General features: G+C 44.0%; 1 protein-coding gene across 2 annotated transcripts in view; it reads right to left on the bottom strand.

The window, feature by feature from the left end:
• Positions 1-9,584: 9,584 nt before the first annotated feature.
• The window catches only part of FBXO32 (F-box protein 32), a 32,570-nt gene continuing 25,767 nt past the window's right edge, over positions 9,585-16,387 (bottom strand). For both annotated transcript variants that reach the window (XM_037048481.1, XM_037048482.1), the window contains exons 7-9: positions 15,968-16,150; positions 14,848-14,991; positions 9,585-14,439 (exon numbers count right to left, since the gene is read on the bottom strand). In XM_037048481.1, coding sequence (XP_036904376.1) covers positions 14,350-14,439; positions 14,848-14,991; positions 15,968-16,150 — 417 coding nt within the window. In that variant the 3' untranslated portion in view covers positions 9,585-14,349. The remainder of the gene's footprint in view (positions 14,440-14,847; positions 14,992-15,967; positions 16,151-16,387) is intronic.

Below are 16,387 nucleotides of genomic sequence, written 5' to 3' on the forward strand. Positions count from 1 at the left end.
AGCCATGATGAATACATTCATTTGAAGATAAATGCATGAGATCTGCAAGGCGTGCTTCTGTTTATCTTCCAAAAGCAGAGAGAATAGGTCCATTACAACACTGCAGAGTCAGTAGTACTTGTTTATGTTCAGTTTTATGTTATGCGTAAGATAGCTGAGGTTGTCAGAGAAGACACCTCATGGCCATTATTCAATTCATTTCAATCCAATAGCTATTAGGAGCACTAAGAACTGTGTATCTTATGACAGGGGGATGAGTAGCATCTACTTAATGCCGAAGGACAGCATTATTTTACTTATATATGCAAATCACAGCAGGAATAATGACGCTTGTTATGGGCTAGCAGCTGTGATAAGTTGTTCTTGTACATCATCTCTAATCTTCATGACAGTTCTACAAAAGTAAAGCATTCCAACCAAGCACAGAGGTTCTAGAATTACCGTATTGATTTGGGTTCAAATGCCAGTTCTGCTACTCTTGTGCAGTTCCATAACTGCTCTGTGCTTCCATTTCTCCATGGGTAAAATGGGGGTGACAGTATATGTGATATGCTCAGCTCAGTGCCTGGCACGTAGAAAGCATTCCATAAATGCCAGCTGCTGCTTCTTAACTTGCTCCTCTGGAGGACGTTTTCAGTCCTGCAGCAGCAAACTGTGCGTCCCTCCCAGAGGGAGAATGAGCTCTCCAGGCCGGGTCCCTGCCCTGTAGGAGGACACGATCACAGACAGCTATGAGCACATGCATACATTTCAGGCTAAGGCAGCAGACATATTCCTCCAAATGGCTGCATTCACTTTATGCAGCTCCAAGCACAGGAAACCCACGTTCTCATTTCCTTTTCTACCAAAATAGTCATCTCTGCTCCCGAAGAGGCCCTGGGTGATTGCGGTTCCTTAAATGCCCTGAAATTCTCAGGAGAGAGGATTATTATTATTATGGTTTTTTTTTTAAAGCAAGCAGAGTTTGGAGCTAGAAGACAAAAGGTTAAATTCTGTTAAGCTACAACAATGTAACTCATTTCCTGTTTTTCTCAACTGTCTAGACACAGATCTCATAAGCATTAGCTATGAATCCCACTATCAGGTTAAAAATAGAAGGTTTAAATATGAAATGCTGTGGTGAAGGAAAGATTGTAGGTTTCTACCTTCATCCACAAAATGACTACGTTGAAATGGGATTTTTTTGTCTTTGTTGTTAGCTTTTCCATAAACGCTGTGAAGCTGTATTTCAATGGCAGGAAGAGAGATCAGGAAGGGAGATTTTTTTTCCTTAAGAATATATTTGCCCCTTGATAAGGTTAATGCAACTTACCCCCGGGATTTTTAAAAATGTATATGTATTACTTATTTATTTTGAAGGAGAGTGGAAGGGAAGGAGAAAGAGAGAGAAACATCTATGTGTGGGTGCCTCTTGTGCGCCCCCTACTGGGGACATGGCCCACAACCTAGGCCTGTGCCCTGACCGGAAATTGGATTGGCAACCCTTTGGTTCCCAGGCCAGCACTCAATCCACTGAGCCACACCAGCCTGGCTCGCCCAATATTTTAAAAGCCACTTGAAGACATGCATTACGTTATGTTAGCGTCTCTTAACAAGGAATATGGTCACACTTAAAAAATTTCAGGTTACCAACATTTAGTCCCAAGTAAATTTGTGTGATAAAAGAATGAATATAGATTTGATATATTTACTTTTTCCTCTATCTTTTTTTAAATCCTCACCTGAGGATATATTCATTGATTTTTTTAGAGAGAGAGGGAGAAACATTCATCGGTCGCCCCCTGTACATGTCCCATCTGGGGACTGAACACACACTTTAGGTATATGCCTTGACCTGGAATCGAACCCACAACCTCTTGGTGTGTGGGGATGATGCTCCAACCAGTTGAGCCACCTGGACAGGTCATGGGTATCACTTTTTAATGTAGGGAAGCATGACAATTGTTGGTGTCTTTTCTTGTTAAAATTTTTTTCTGTTGTGATTTTCCATTGGCTTTGTGTTTCCTTGAAATGGACATAATTGAGCTCTCAACATATATTATTGCTTAAAAGAAAACATGTAAGCAGGCAACATATATAAACCCTGTAACCCTCCCTCCCAGGCCCTACCACTGTGTTCTAGAAAGACTTCTTGGGCAGCAAAGTGGATGTGTTGGAGGGGTTCAGGCTGGGGATGAGAAGACAGGTTAAGCACTCTTGCAAACTTCCAGGCCAGTGTTGTTGAGGGCTCTGGTCGGGGAGGAAGCAGTGGAGAAAGAGAGGAGGGGCTTTGATGGGTTACATGTGTTTCAATCATGGGCTTGTGTTTCATTGAATCTAAGGTGCTGTGGATTGTAAGATGAAGCCTGAATTCAAAGACATTAAAAGCGAAAAGTGAAAAGAATGTTCATCTAAGAACTGATAAAGTGCAATAGAATTAAAGGCTGGGACCTTGAGCCCACCATGAGAACAGTGGACAGAAGCTCACAATTTACTAGTGTCTACAAGAGAAGCATAGTTTTCATATCTGAAATCCTGATGGGTGCACAAGTATGGATTAATGAACATGTCTTTTTTATGCTTCTCCAGTTGAACTCTAGCTGGTCTTGATTAAAGAACATGTATGGGGGGGCAGGTTTCTGTGGCTGGGAACTTTATAGGAGTCTCTCCATTTAACAAAATGCTACCTTGACATGATGTCATCATTTATGAGGCCATAGTCATGCTTAGTTTGGGGGCAGACAAGTTCTGTTTATTTAATAAAAATGGATGTTTTGAATGGTGGTGCTAGGGGGCCTGGCTGGCTGCTTCCTTTTCCAGAAGCTTTCTTGGGCTTCTGGAGAGAGAGATTGGATTTCACAGGCAGATGGAGCTATTACCCGTGTTTTCTCTCCCCAGCCACAGGCCAGCAAGCCTGTAATTACACTCTACCAGCATCCCTTGTTTGGAAGCTGGCATGGCTTGCCCAAGGCTACATTTTGCCCAAGGCTGAAATTCCCCTTTGGAGGTGGTGGCCTCCAAAACCAAACCAGGCCCTTAGCTGAAATGCTGAAAGTAGGGTGGAAGGACCAATGCGTCAGGATGAGCCCCAGTGGCACTGGCCAGCGAGTTCACGTCTGTGTGCCAGGAACTCATGATGAATTTTTGTCTTCTCTAATTGTGATGGGAGTGAAGAATTCATGCAAATGTTTTTTAAGAAGTTCAGAGCCAGACTTTTTGGGTTGCAAGTTATTTTAGGACTTCATTCTGTCAGTTGCTGTTTTGGAAAAAAGTACTGTGCCTTGCATTTCCGGAAGTGCCCAGCAATATTGGTCACTCTTAACCCCTACGCTTCACAGTGGGTGCAGGCTGTGGGTGTAGACAGTCTAAGTTTGAGTCCCACTTCCACTGTGCCCTGGGCAAGCTTCTTATCCTTCCTGTACCCACTTCCCTCTTCAGTAACTTGGGAAGAGTAAATAGTACCAATTTTGTAGAATTGTTGAGATAATCAAGCAGTTAGTTTGCTTAGGACAGTGCCTAGCTATTTGATATAAAATAACAATAATAACTATAATATTGAACACTAACAAATGTCCCATTTATTCTGTCCCAAGCACTGTTTTACATAAAATAGCTATTTTAATCCAACTAACCACCCTGTGAGATTGGTGCTGGTATTCTTTCCATTTTACAGATGAGGAAATTGAAACAGAAGTCTGTTCAGTGTAAGCTAGGTTAATGTTCCTCTGCTGAAACTCGTGTGTGCCTGACTATAGAATATGAAAATTGTTGGTTTATATCTCTGGCTCTCCCCCAAAAGTGTGTGGGCTCCTCAAATATGATGACTCTTTTGACTCAGTAGCTCTCGTGCCAGGCACACAGGTAAATATTGTTGAGTAAATTGGAACTAGCTTACCGGGACGTCTCGGTTTGGGGTATAAACACAAAAAGATTTTATTTTCAGTATTGATTCCTAACTATCTTATGTGGCTCTTTCTGAGGCTTCCATGAGAATGGCTTTCTTGATGACCTTCAGGTCAAATCCTGCAGCCTGGTTTATTTTATAAGGTCTTTCTCGGATCCTGTCCATTGCTCACCTCTTCATTGGCTGTAGTGTGAGCTAACAATAATGATAAACTAACGAGATCTGAACAAAAATTGGCCAGCAAGTTCAAAATAATCACAACTATTTGAAATATAGACTTATATACATCGCTACTGATGAGTCTCCTAAATGTTCATGATGCTTTGAAATATTAGTGATAAAAGTGCCTGCCTATACTTCACAGATAAATAAATGTACATATTTTGGATTTATGCTTAAAGAATGTTTACCAATTGGATGGTTGGAGACCGCTGGTTTAAACAGTTAGGGTTGTGGTAGGGGGGAGCATTGACTTACTCATTATGCTTCTCTTTATAGACAGTGAAGTCTAAATGGTTTTCTTGCCCAGAGCACATAATGCAAAAACAAAATGGAAAGTGGACTTGTGATCCATAATGAGAAATGTTTATATAAAGCTCACTATGTGTTAACCACAGCTCTAACCGCACAAAATGTATTAATCACGTAAAATGCAGCAACTCCATTACTCCTCACAGCAATTCTGTGATGCAGGCACTGTCATGACCCCCATTTACAGAGGGACGGACTAAGGCATGTCCCAGTTTGGCACAGCGTCTGATCCAGCTGGGAAGTGGCAGAGGGGGGCTTGAGCCCAGGCAGGTTAGGTTCAGATTCTCTGCTTGATCGCTATGAGATACTGCCTTTTGGAAGGAAATGGGGCTCCTTGGAATAATTTTGAAATTAAGAAATTGTTAAATAGCATTAAAACAATTGAATACAAGATTAAAAAATACAAGGAAGGAAGCCACTTAAACACTCACATATGGGTGAAGAGTGACTGTTTTGATGGACTCTTGGCATCTGCTAAACGTAATTTCTCAGGATGTGGTAGTTGGCTGACTGCCTCTTACAGCCACTGGATGCTGCTCGCCCTCCGGCCTTTCTCCCTTTCCCTCCTGCCCTCTGAAGCCTTCCTCTAGCCCCTCTCCTTGCCCGTGTGCTCTTTCTAGGAGCCCCTAATAGGGTTCTCTGGAGAAACAGAACCCAAAGCATGAGTATCCCTGTCTGTCTGTCTATCTGTCTATCATCTATCATGTATGTATGTAGCTATAGATAGATATAGTACTTCTCTCCCCCTCTCTCAGTTCTATTCCTTAAAATCTATCTACAGAAATTTATTTATTTTAAGAACTTGGCTCACACAGTTGTTGGCTGGCAAGTCTGAAATTTGCAAGCAGGCTGGCAGGCTGGAGACCTAGAGAAAGGCTGATGTCATAGCCTTAAGTCCCAAGGCAGTCTGGAGGCTGCATTTATTCTTTCTGGGAGGGACCTCTGTCTTTTCCTCTGAAGGGTTTCTTTTTTCTTTTTCTTTTTCTAAAGATTTATTTACTTTTAGACAGAAAGGAAGGGAAGGAGAAAGAGGAGGAGAGAAACATCAATGTGGGATTGCCTCTCACATGCCCCCCACTGGGGACCTGGCCTGCAACCCAGGCATGTGCCCTGACTGGTAATTGAACTGGCTACCCTTCGGTTCATAGCCTGTGTTCAATCCACTGAGCTAAACCAGCAAGGGCTGAAGGGTTTCACCTGATTGGATGAGGCCCACCCAAATTCTGGAGAGTAATCTGCTTTACTCAAGGTCCATTGATTTAAATGTTTATCACATCTAAGAAATACTTTCACAGCAACCTCTAGATCGGTGCTTGACCAAATGAATGGGAGCCATGGCCTAGGCAAGTTGACACATAAAGTAACCGTGACAGGGCTTCTTGAATGGGCTGGGGTTTCATTTGGGTTTCTGTTAGTTTCCTAGAACAATGGTAGACTCAGGCATGGGGACCCAGGGTACACAGAGAGTTTCAGTTCCTTCCAAAAGGGAAATCTACCCAAACTTCAGAGTGTTTAAAGAATTCTAATGATACCATCAAATGGGCTTGGACGGTAAGTCTTGGTCTCTGGTGCTTAACTCCCGGATCCCAAGGAAGGGGCCTCTGTTCATACTGACTCAAGAAGAGTGTGTTTAGGGTTTGTGTCTTACCCACATTATTCTCCTTTTTAGAAGCAGGAACTCAGTTCTTCCTCTCTGAGGTCCTCTGGTACTTTGTCCCTCACTAGGGTCCTTGGAACCTGTGTTGTAGGTAACAGTATGCTCTTTTGTGCCTTCCAGCGCCCCCACCAGGTCAGTGACTTCCCTGAGGGCCAGCATTTGCTCACACTTCCAAGTGGCTGTTCCAGTGTCTAGGTGACTACTGCTTCGTAAACATTGCTTATTGGACAGAATTTGAAATTCCACTTCTCTGTGATGTTCCTTGGGCATCATTGCTATTGGCATCTGCCTCATGTAAACTGGGAAGCAGGCAACTTTACAGCTGCCATTGGCTGGCAGAGCTCTCCTGCCTAGCTCTTGCAGGTCCATATATCTGGGTGGCCAAAATAACTCTCGTTGCTGAATTAGGGTATAAGAGATACTTGTGCCTTTCATTTGCAGACAGACCCTCAGTTAGCTTGGGGTGGGGGACATGCAACAGAAAGGTCAGCGGGAATTTTTCTGAAGGGAAATTTGAATAGATTAAAGCTTTGTAGGGATGGGCTGCTGGGCCCCCTCGACAATCTGTCAGATCAACTGCCTTGGTTGTCTGTTACTGTTGTTAGAAAAAAAATTACCATGAATTTAGTAGCTTAAAACAACACAAGTTCACAAGAAGTTCAGAAGTCCAACATGGGTCTCATTGGGCTGAGGTCAAAGTGTTGGCAGGGCTGCATTCCTTTCTGCAGGCCCCAGGGGGAAGTTATTGCCTTGCCGTTTCCAGATTCTGGATGTTGCTCTTATTCCTTATTTCATGGTCCTCTTTCCCCGTCTTCTAGGGGAGCAATGGCAGGATGAGTTCTCGTGTCGCATCACTTGAACGCTCCTGCTTCCCTCTTCCACTTTGAAGGACTCTTGTGATTACACCAGGCCCTCCCAGAGAGTTCAGGATAATCGTCCCATCTCAGAGTGCGTGATTGGCCACACCTGCCTCTTCCCTTTCCCACCTTCTGTGCCACGGGGGAGGGATTAGGATATGGACATCTTTGGTGGCCACTAGGCTGCCTACCACACAATGTTATGATTCCCACTGAAAATAAATAATTGGTGTAACATATGGTTTCAAGTAATTTGAGGCATATTTGTGCTTAATTTGTTAAATTTATAAGTTATTAATTCTACTTGGGAATGCTTTGCTTATTAGGGTTGTTGCTCCTCTGAGCAGGTATTTGAAGTGCTTATAAAAAAAGCAGCATCATTAGATTTATAACTGCAGTTTAAAATCTTAAAAAAAAATTTTTTATAGCCATGGCTGGTGTGGCTCAGTGGATTGAGCGTGGGCCTGCTAACCAGAGGATTGTGGTTCGATTCCCAGTCAGGGCACATGCCTGGGTTGCAGGCCAGTTCCCAGCAGGAGACGCATGAGAGGCAACCATACCTTGATGTTTCTCTCCCTCTCTCCCCTTCCTTTCTAAAGATAAATAAATAAATAATTAAAATTTTATAAATGTACATGTAGTTTGAGTTTTAGGCAACTTTTTAAAAATATTTATTTATTTATTTTTAGAGAGAGGGGAAGGGAAGGAAAGAGGGAAACATCAATGTGTGGTTGCCTCTTAAGCTCCCCCTACTGGGGACCTGGCCTGCAACCCAGGCACATGCGTGAGAATTGAACCAGCGACCCCTTGGCTCACAGGCCAGCACTCAGTCTGCTGAGCTACACCAGCCAGGGCTCAACTACCATTAATTTTTAACCTAGAAGCTATGCACATTAACTCATACCGACTCCTATTCTAGCCAAACATAAGTATGGTGTCATGACAGACTTTAAAAGCATTTGATAAATATATGATGTGTGGATTTATTAATTCATTCAGGCCTGGCACTGTGCTAGGCACTACAACACAGCCACAAATAAGACTAGAATATTATGGAGATGAGATTTACTCAGCTGGAGGAGGCTTCAGTGAGGAGGTGGTCTCGGAGCAAGATGCTTACCAGGGGGCAAGGAAACGGCATTCTAGGGAGGGGGACAGCCTGAACAAAGAATGCATGGGATATTTAGGAAATGGTGAAATTTCGTGATCCTGGTAGAAATTTTAATAAATGATCTCTCATGCACATTTTCTGTGATGTTCTAATGGAGAGTGGATCGGGGTATGTTCCAGAGTGAATGCATCAGGTAAGACAGTCACCCCTGAGTAAGTCACCTGGGCAAATGAAACCCAACTGGGGACGCAGTACAATCCTTAACCCCATTTTCAGAAGCTTCTTGCTCAGGGAATCATAACTGAGGAGAGAAACTGAACTCATGTTGTGTGCCTGGCTCCAAGCACTTTACGTATGTTAGCTCACTTGACCTTCACAACCATAATAAATTATCATCACCATTTTGGAGTTGAGGAAATTGAGATAGGGATTAGTTAGTTAAGTGTGACCTTTGTCTGGCAGGACCAGGATCTGAACCTTGCACAAGCCATGTCCTCTTTCTGGAATGTTCATGCCCATATTCTTCTGGGCCAGCTTCTTCTCACCTCAGAGAGGCCCCAGCTTCTCTTAAGTAGGTCCCCCTTGTGGTTTTGCACCTCAGCCCCTTGTTCATTCCATTCATAGCTCTTGTTACAAATTGAAACTTTTTCCTATTTGTTTTTTGTTTCTCACTAGACCCTAAATTCTGTTACGGCAGGGGCCGTATCGGTCTTGTTCACCTTCCTATTCCTAGTGCCTTGCACAGAGTCTAGCATGTAATCATTATTCATTAAATGTCTGCTGGTGACTAAGTTGATATTGACTTCAAAGTTTATTATTCCCTAATCTTTGTACTATACAAACAGTAAGTAGATAGCCCATTTAAGCATAATGCTGTATTACTGACTCTGGATGGTACTTAGCAACAAGCTTCTTTTTCTATGTGTTCCTAGAAATTTTACAAAAATGAGAAGTTTCTGGGAGAAGGCCTGTAAGTCTAGTGAGGCAAAAGATAAACCTACTCAGTATGCTAAAAAGCCAACTAGAATTGATACAAACTGAAAATGTACCAGTGTGTGTTGTTGGAAAAACATTTATTGCAATTCAGTGTCAAAAGATTTTTACAAAAATATGCCACTGTCTGGTACAAACAACTATAAAAAAGTCAGTTCATCATGCAAGAAAAGTGTGCAAATAATTTATACAGATGGACAGCTCACACAATATTAAATAAACATCTTTGCACATAACTGGTCTAACCTTATACCTTAGTTACAATGTTTAACCCCCTCTACTATTTGTCATTTAAAAGGTAAAGCATCTAAGCTCAGGACATGGACTTGAATACAGCCCTTTCGCCAGGGGGATTGGCACTTGGTAGGATAAAGACGGCGCCGAGAGTTCTCAAGTGTGGAGCACCGCTCGGAGCCTTCTGTTTAACATACTTGTGTATTGTTAATTAAACAAACATTTCTACACTCAAGGACAGAAAGAGTCCTGTCCAAACTCCAGAAGTGATGCTGTAGCAGATGGAATTCCAAGAAGCTTCAGGGTTTTGGAGCAGCGGTCCATTTTCAGCCAAACAGGGCAGGACCTACGTTTTGACTTTTCAGGAAGTTTTGTTTGCTGAGTGAGTTGAAGGACACTGTGAAAAACATCCAGCAGACAAAGTCTTGAGTATCATGGTTCCTTGCTCCTTGCTGCCTCATGGAGTAATCCCCCCTTGCTTAGTAAAGGTGAGGTTTAGCAGAGAGCAAACTTCCATGGGGACAGAAGCTCACAGGATGGGAGCCACAGTAGGTATCCAAGGACAGGGAGAAGGAGGGGTTGGATTAAACGTACCTCTGAGTCTAAGGGCAGAGGAACTATCTGCTTGGTGACCAGAACCTCTGTTTCTAGACAGCAAGCTGGCTGCTCAGTCACTGTCTGTCTTAATGGTCACTTTTGTCATTAACATCTAAGTACCCAGAGAAAAAAGAATTTGTGAAACATGCTGCTTATTTTCTGGCCAGCAGGTCGCACTCACTAGAATGCTATACTGACGGCATAGTCAGAGGCCTGTAAAAATACTATATGGCTCCTTAATTTCTCTAGGAAGCATCAGGGACTTTCAATGTTTGGAGAAGTCAACGGCTGGATGTCCAACACTGGACCCTTGCTCTTGCCTTCCACCGTGAAGGTCTCTTGAAGAATCAGGTCAGCGTCATGTGTCTCCAGCCACACCAAAAAAGGTTGGGGCTGGAGCACAAAGTCAAGGCCTCAGAAAGTCCCAGGTTTATTTATGCTCAGGTCCACCACTGGGTACCAGGGGGATGGAGGCATGTCCTCTGAATGTTCCGGACCCATTACCTCATCTTGAAAGGCAAAGAGAATGCCAGATTTCAACACCTCCAACCGCCCTTCCAGCATGGAGGGCTTGGGTAATAGTTTCCCTCTCTTGGAAAATGATGGAGGGTGCACTTTCTTTAACAAGACAGAGAAGGCAGCCTCTACAGAAGATGTCGAGTTTAAAGGAATTACGTTTTTGTTTGTGGAGGACACCAAGGGCTCAAGATATATCAAAGAGCCACATGTCTGCATTTGCCCAGAGGTTCAGGGTGTTTCTGAGGTCTGTTTAAACACTAATAGGATTTCAGGCCAGTATGCAGTCAGAAGGGATGGTTCACAGACTCAGGGAGTTGGAAACAGATTAAAAAAGACAAAAAACAAAACAACAACAGATGTCAACATAGAAACTGATGATATACTTTAGTTAGAAAAAATTCACACAAAAAATTACAGTTAAAAAAATCACACATAAAATAGTGTTTGCATAGCAAGACATTATTGGCCTATAGCCTGGCAGAAAAATATAAACTCAGGTGCATGTTTTATGATAAACATTGTATTGAATGCTAAGGATGATAAACTGTTGAACATGTCTTGAAATGATTGACCTTCTTGAACATCATAGCACTTGCTTAGACATGGAGATTCCAAACTCATTTTCTTCTCCCACGTAAAAGCAACGGCAGCACGGAGCCCCCTGCTAATAGCAAGCTTGTCATGAAAGTTTTTGAATCCACAGACGAGAACTGTGGCAAGAGTGCAATATACACTCATTGCCTTACTTCACCATCGCCGAGTAAAGCCTGCTCTCGTGTTGAGTTTTGCAGTATAAACCCAACTCATCCAAAGTATCTTCTCTGATCCACTTCAGTATAAAGTTGATCATCACTAAACAAATGTCATTGCACAGCTGACACCTTGACGTTTCTGCCCCTTGCCCTTCCATGCAACTAATCCATCTGCTCAAAGTAACAGTGTTCAGTCATAATCCAACAGTTTAAGGTGTCATCAGACTTTCTTCTGGATCTTGCTATAAAGTGAATGTTCCTAAACTTCACATATTCTCCTGTCCTCAAATGCTACTGTCAGTCTCAAGAAATTCTAGGCTCATTGCTCATAGCCTTTCAGTCGGACCGCGTGATAACATCCCTGTGGATTTGCTCATACTGCCCTGGACAAAAGTCCTTTTCTGTAAGTCCACATTATTGCACATTTGCCACCAGTTTCAAACGCTACACCACAGGGTTGGGATGGGGGTCAGTATAGCAAAGAGAGTAGTGTTACTCCCTCATCCAGCAGTTTCCATTGTCATGTCCCTTCTGGCTTTCAGACCAGCATTTCTGAGATGGGGATCCTATGTTTTTGTTTTTTAGATCAAGTTGTCCCGGGAGGGTTTGCCATTAGACATTCTATAGACGGTTAGTGCCCAGCGAACACGAATTTTCTTTCCACCTCCTTTTACTTATATGTGAGGCTCTGACCATGCTTTGCAGCCACCCCAAGGCACCGCACGGATGCTCTGTGACCACTATGCGTGTCCCTATTGACCTCACACAAACCACAGCTTCAAAGAGATGCCACTTCTCTTCCTTTCCCCCTCCCTCTCCACCTGCCATTTCCTTCTTATTCTCTTCTTCCAGTGAAGGAAAACCACAAATGTCAGGGTTTTATTTTCCTTAAAAATTTCCCTGGACTCCATTACATGCCACCTCCAATAACCCCAGAGGAGACAGAAGAGCCCAGAGGCATCTTCTGAGTAAACATCTCAGAAAACAGCAGCCTCGTCACTCGTGGTTAGGGGTCTCTCACAAGCCTGTGCCTTGCTGCCTGGGGCAGGATGGGCAATCACGAGCGCTGCAGACAGTCTAACCTTCGCCAGCTTTGTGCTGGTAGTCCAGGGCAGGCGACATTTCTGGGACTGCAAGCCTGAAGGCACTCAGGAGCTTCCATCTCCTTGATCAACATGAAGGGGCAGAGGTCACCAGTTGGTGGGAAGAAATGGAAGGCCATGAACACCTAACCCTAAAGAGTCAGAGCTTCCTAATTTCCATCCCAGGTTTTTAAGAAAACAGACATTTGAGAAAAGCTGTCTGAGTGATGGAAACTTTCAAATTCCACAGTGTAGGCCCTGCATTCTCAATGTGACCTTGCCTGGGGAAGAGGGGGAAGAGCAAAACACACTTCTCAGGATTACAATGGTTTGTGGACCTCCAAACCTCAACCTCACCCAACAAGATTTTATTATTTAATATTTAATTTTTTCATTAGGGAGAATTTAAATTCAGTGTAATTACTTCTTCTTGGAGGGTAATAGTGAAAAAAATATTGAGAAGCCCTGGCACAGGCACAAACATTGCAAAGTGAGGGGCACTGACGAACAGTTGCCTTCTCTTCCAAATGCTGATGCTTGAGTTGTGTGTCGAGGGAAGGGTGTGAAGAGGCCCGGCATCACTAGCTGGTCCCTGGGCTTGTTTCTGTTCAGCCAAACCACTTGCCCCTCTTTAGATCCTCACAAGTTCAACCTCTAAGGATTCACCGATCCTCAGTGTGAATGTGAACCACGTTCCTATTTGGCTTCACTTACTTTCCAAGGACATGCAGGGTGGCAACTTTATTTACAAAAAAAAAAAAAAAAGCAAATACAACAGCAAAATATGTACATTGTTGTAGAAAAGCAAAACTCTATAAAAAGTAAAAAAAACCAAAAACACTCCCCACCCCTCCCAGGAATATTTGACAATAAACTTATTACATCCTGAGATTTCCTTTCTCCCACGTAGTTACCTGCTGATGTTGGCCGAGCAAGATGCCCTGGGTTCCAAAGCATGTTTGGGGTGAACTCAAAGCACCTCTCTTCCCTATCTGGCTGGAACTCCAGGCTTTATCTTATCATTCTTGCAAGAAGCCCTAGCTCAGCCTGACCACGTTTTGATGTGGGACGTAAAGAAAAGGCGGCTCCTCAGCCCATCACATGCCGAGAGGAGGAGCAGCTGGTGAACGCCTCAGTGACACGTCCAACCTGCTTTACGGGCCTTATCAGCACTCTGGCTCCGACCAGTGCACCGAATAGGGTTCTGCTTATCCGTGAAGATACCCCAGGAAGCAGACGAGCCAGGAAATTCGACAGGAATAAGAGAGTCTTCACAGCTACAGGGTGACTCATTCTATGACTTCAGGGGCAGGACATCCTCTGGGACGGTTTATAATTAACCTCATTTTGTCCCAGATGAATGACAGCATGAAAGGGAACAAGGCCTAGGTGCTTTGGGGGTGGTTCTAGACGAGGGGCAACTCCGAAGACTGCCCCATTCACCTGGAAAGGAACGCCATGAGGCCTGCCTTCGAGACCCCTTGCTATTTTAAGTCACTGTGTATGTGATGAGAAAACAAGGAAAAGAGACCCTGCCTCCTGGACAAGCGCTTTGTCAGAGAGCTCTGTGCTTTCCGAGGTAGACTCTTGTGTGGTATCTTCGTAAGGGAAGGCCCTACGCATGCCTATGCGGTTTACAATGGCTTTCCTTGCCTTCTTAAAACTAACCCAAACTCAAAACCAAAAGCCCAGGGATTTCTCGTCTGTAGTTTTTCATCTTCTTTTTAAAGCAGATTTTCACATTGTAAACAAAGCGTGCTCTATCTTGTGTCCAAGTTTTGCCCTCTTCTTCCGCATTTCTAGGAGTTTCAGTGAACCTCGAGAGAACTCCATCTTCACCGGTAACACAGAACTCCTGCCCTTACAGTCTCGCTGGCAAATCATTAGAAAAAAGAAGTTTATTTACAGTATTTCTGCTTTTCCAAACCAATTCTAAGGAGAAGTCTATAGTCTTAGATTCCCAGCCAGCCGACTGCATCTCTCCCCTCCAAATGTCCTCTCCGTGACTTATCTCAGAAGCTCAGAGCCAATGTTTAAAATGTACACTATTTACAAACGAAGTGTCCAAACTCTGTATTCCCAGCCATCCAGTCGGCAGGGGAACCCTTCTGAAGTGCTGTCACGTGCTGCAACTCAGAACTTGAACAAGTTGATAAAGTCCTGGGGAGAGAGTGAAACGGAGCAGCTCTCTGGGTTATTGGCTGTGCACGGGTGGTCAGTGCCCTGGAAAGGAACATCAAGGTCAGGTTTGAGTTCTCAGAAGCATCTCGTTGGCTTGGAGCACCATAAGGCATCGCCCAACCTCAAAACAACATTCCTTGCCAAGAATGCCATAAATTCTGGAAAAAACTAAAGAGCCGCGTGCACGTGCAGGCGTGTGTGCGCTTGTGCACAGAGGTGGGAGAATCTGAGGGGGGTGGGTTGTAGCAAAAAATGAACCTAAGGGGGTTGGTGAAGGAAATTAAGGTCTTTGAAAGTTTCTCTCCCCAGGGACAGAACTGGTTTCACCTTCACCTTTGGCTGGAGGTTGTGGTAGCGAAGATTAGGAGAGGACTTGGCGTTGAAATGGCTGGCACTATTGGCTCTTGGGGTCTGGACTAGGGGTCTGTGGCAGCCACCTGAGACACATACCTTCCAGGAAAGGATGTGACAGTGTTTGCAAAGCTGTAGGGTATCTCCATACTGCTCTTTCCGTGGGTAACACCGCACGAGTTTAAAATACATCTTCTTCCAATCCAGCTGTCCTTTGTCTGACAGAATTAATCGCTTGCGGATCTAAATATCAAATAAAAGTTGTTGCAGGAGAGTTCAGCAAGAAGAGGGTTTGTGGTTTTCTGGTTCTGTTCTCCTCCCACCCCCTTCCCTCCTTTTTCATCTCTACCCTGCAATAGCTAGGGAAAAATAGCCAAGATAGAAAGAAGTATCTTCTGGTAAACAGTAGCTTTTAACCAGCCTTTAAAAGAAACAGGTGGCTGGTGACATCTCTCTAGTGACCTCTACTGAACTGCGTTTGAACGGTCCGTTCAAGTGTAGGGGATCTCGGTAAACAATATCGGTCTTCTCTTTGCTGTAACTTGAGTGATCATTTCCAGGGAGATGCAGTAACTGCTTGGCACAGTGGCTCTATTTTATGTCTAAGTATTACAGGCTTCATAAGCAAAACTTGTTGAATTCACACTTCTATATAAAGAAGTTGGAAAAAACCCTGAGGCATCCTGAGGAGGGGTAAGAGCCTGGAGCTGGTGTCAGAAGGCCCAAATTCAAATGCAAGGCCAGTTTCCTCAACTAAACAACCCCTTCACTAATTTTGATGTGTTACTCAGCCCCTTGTGGCCTCAGTCTCTTCATTTGTTTAAAGTGGGCATCATGATATTTACCCTTCCCTAGGTCATTAAAATAAAATGAAATAATAATCTGTACAAGTACTTCAGCCGGAAAGTATAAAAATATAAGTTGCTTTGTTATGAAAAAAAGGACTGGTATCAATTTGTAAATTTTTTGGAGAAAGTTGTAAAATGTAGCTAGGTTAAAAATATGTGTATGTGTTTTTCCATCAAAACCAGCCCCCCTCCCCAAATAAAAACCCCAAACACACATTATTTAGAAACTCCCTGGACTGTTGGTTTCTAGTCAAACCAGGAAGCCCTGCTGGGTGGGCACCACACTTCAAGCTTTGAGAGGATGTCCAGGAAGCTTGAAGGTAGGGACAGAGGAGGGAGAGAGGGAAGGAGTGTCCCCTGGCCCCACCAACCTGCCGCTCGGAGAAGTGGTACAGGCAGAGCCTCTTCCACAGCAGCCGGTCCTCGCTGAGCACGTGCAGGTTGGGGGCCACCTGGCCCAGGCTGACCAGGTCGCGCCCGTCGCTCAGCCTCTGCATGATGTTCAGTTGTAGGCACAAAGGCAGGTCCGTGAAGGTGAGGCCTTTGAAGGCAGGCTGCCAGGAAAAGGATTATGTTAAGTCTTGAAGGGCAAATCCACCCGTTGACGCCCTCCATCTTCAAGCTGATTTATTGATCGGGAATCAAAAGCAGCAACTGTCCGTGCCCTAAGTGCAGACACAGGACCCACGGCCATCACCACAAAGAACAGCTGGTCTAGATGGAGCTCAATGGTGCCGGAGAGATTTTCCAGTTTCACAAAGCTTCATACTTTGACTCTTAAAGATTCTCCC

Source organism: Sturnira hondurensis, unplaced genomic scaffold, assembly GCF_014824575.4.
Source record: "Sturnira hondurensis isolate 20B ecotype Veracruz unplaced genomic scaffold, ASM1482457v3 Scaffold0006413, whole genome shotgun sequence".
In the NCBI taxonomy this organism is placed as follows: Eukaryota; Metazoa; Chordata; class Mammalia; order Chiroptera; family Phyllostomidae; genus Sturnira; species Sturnira hondurensis.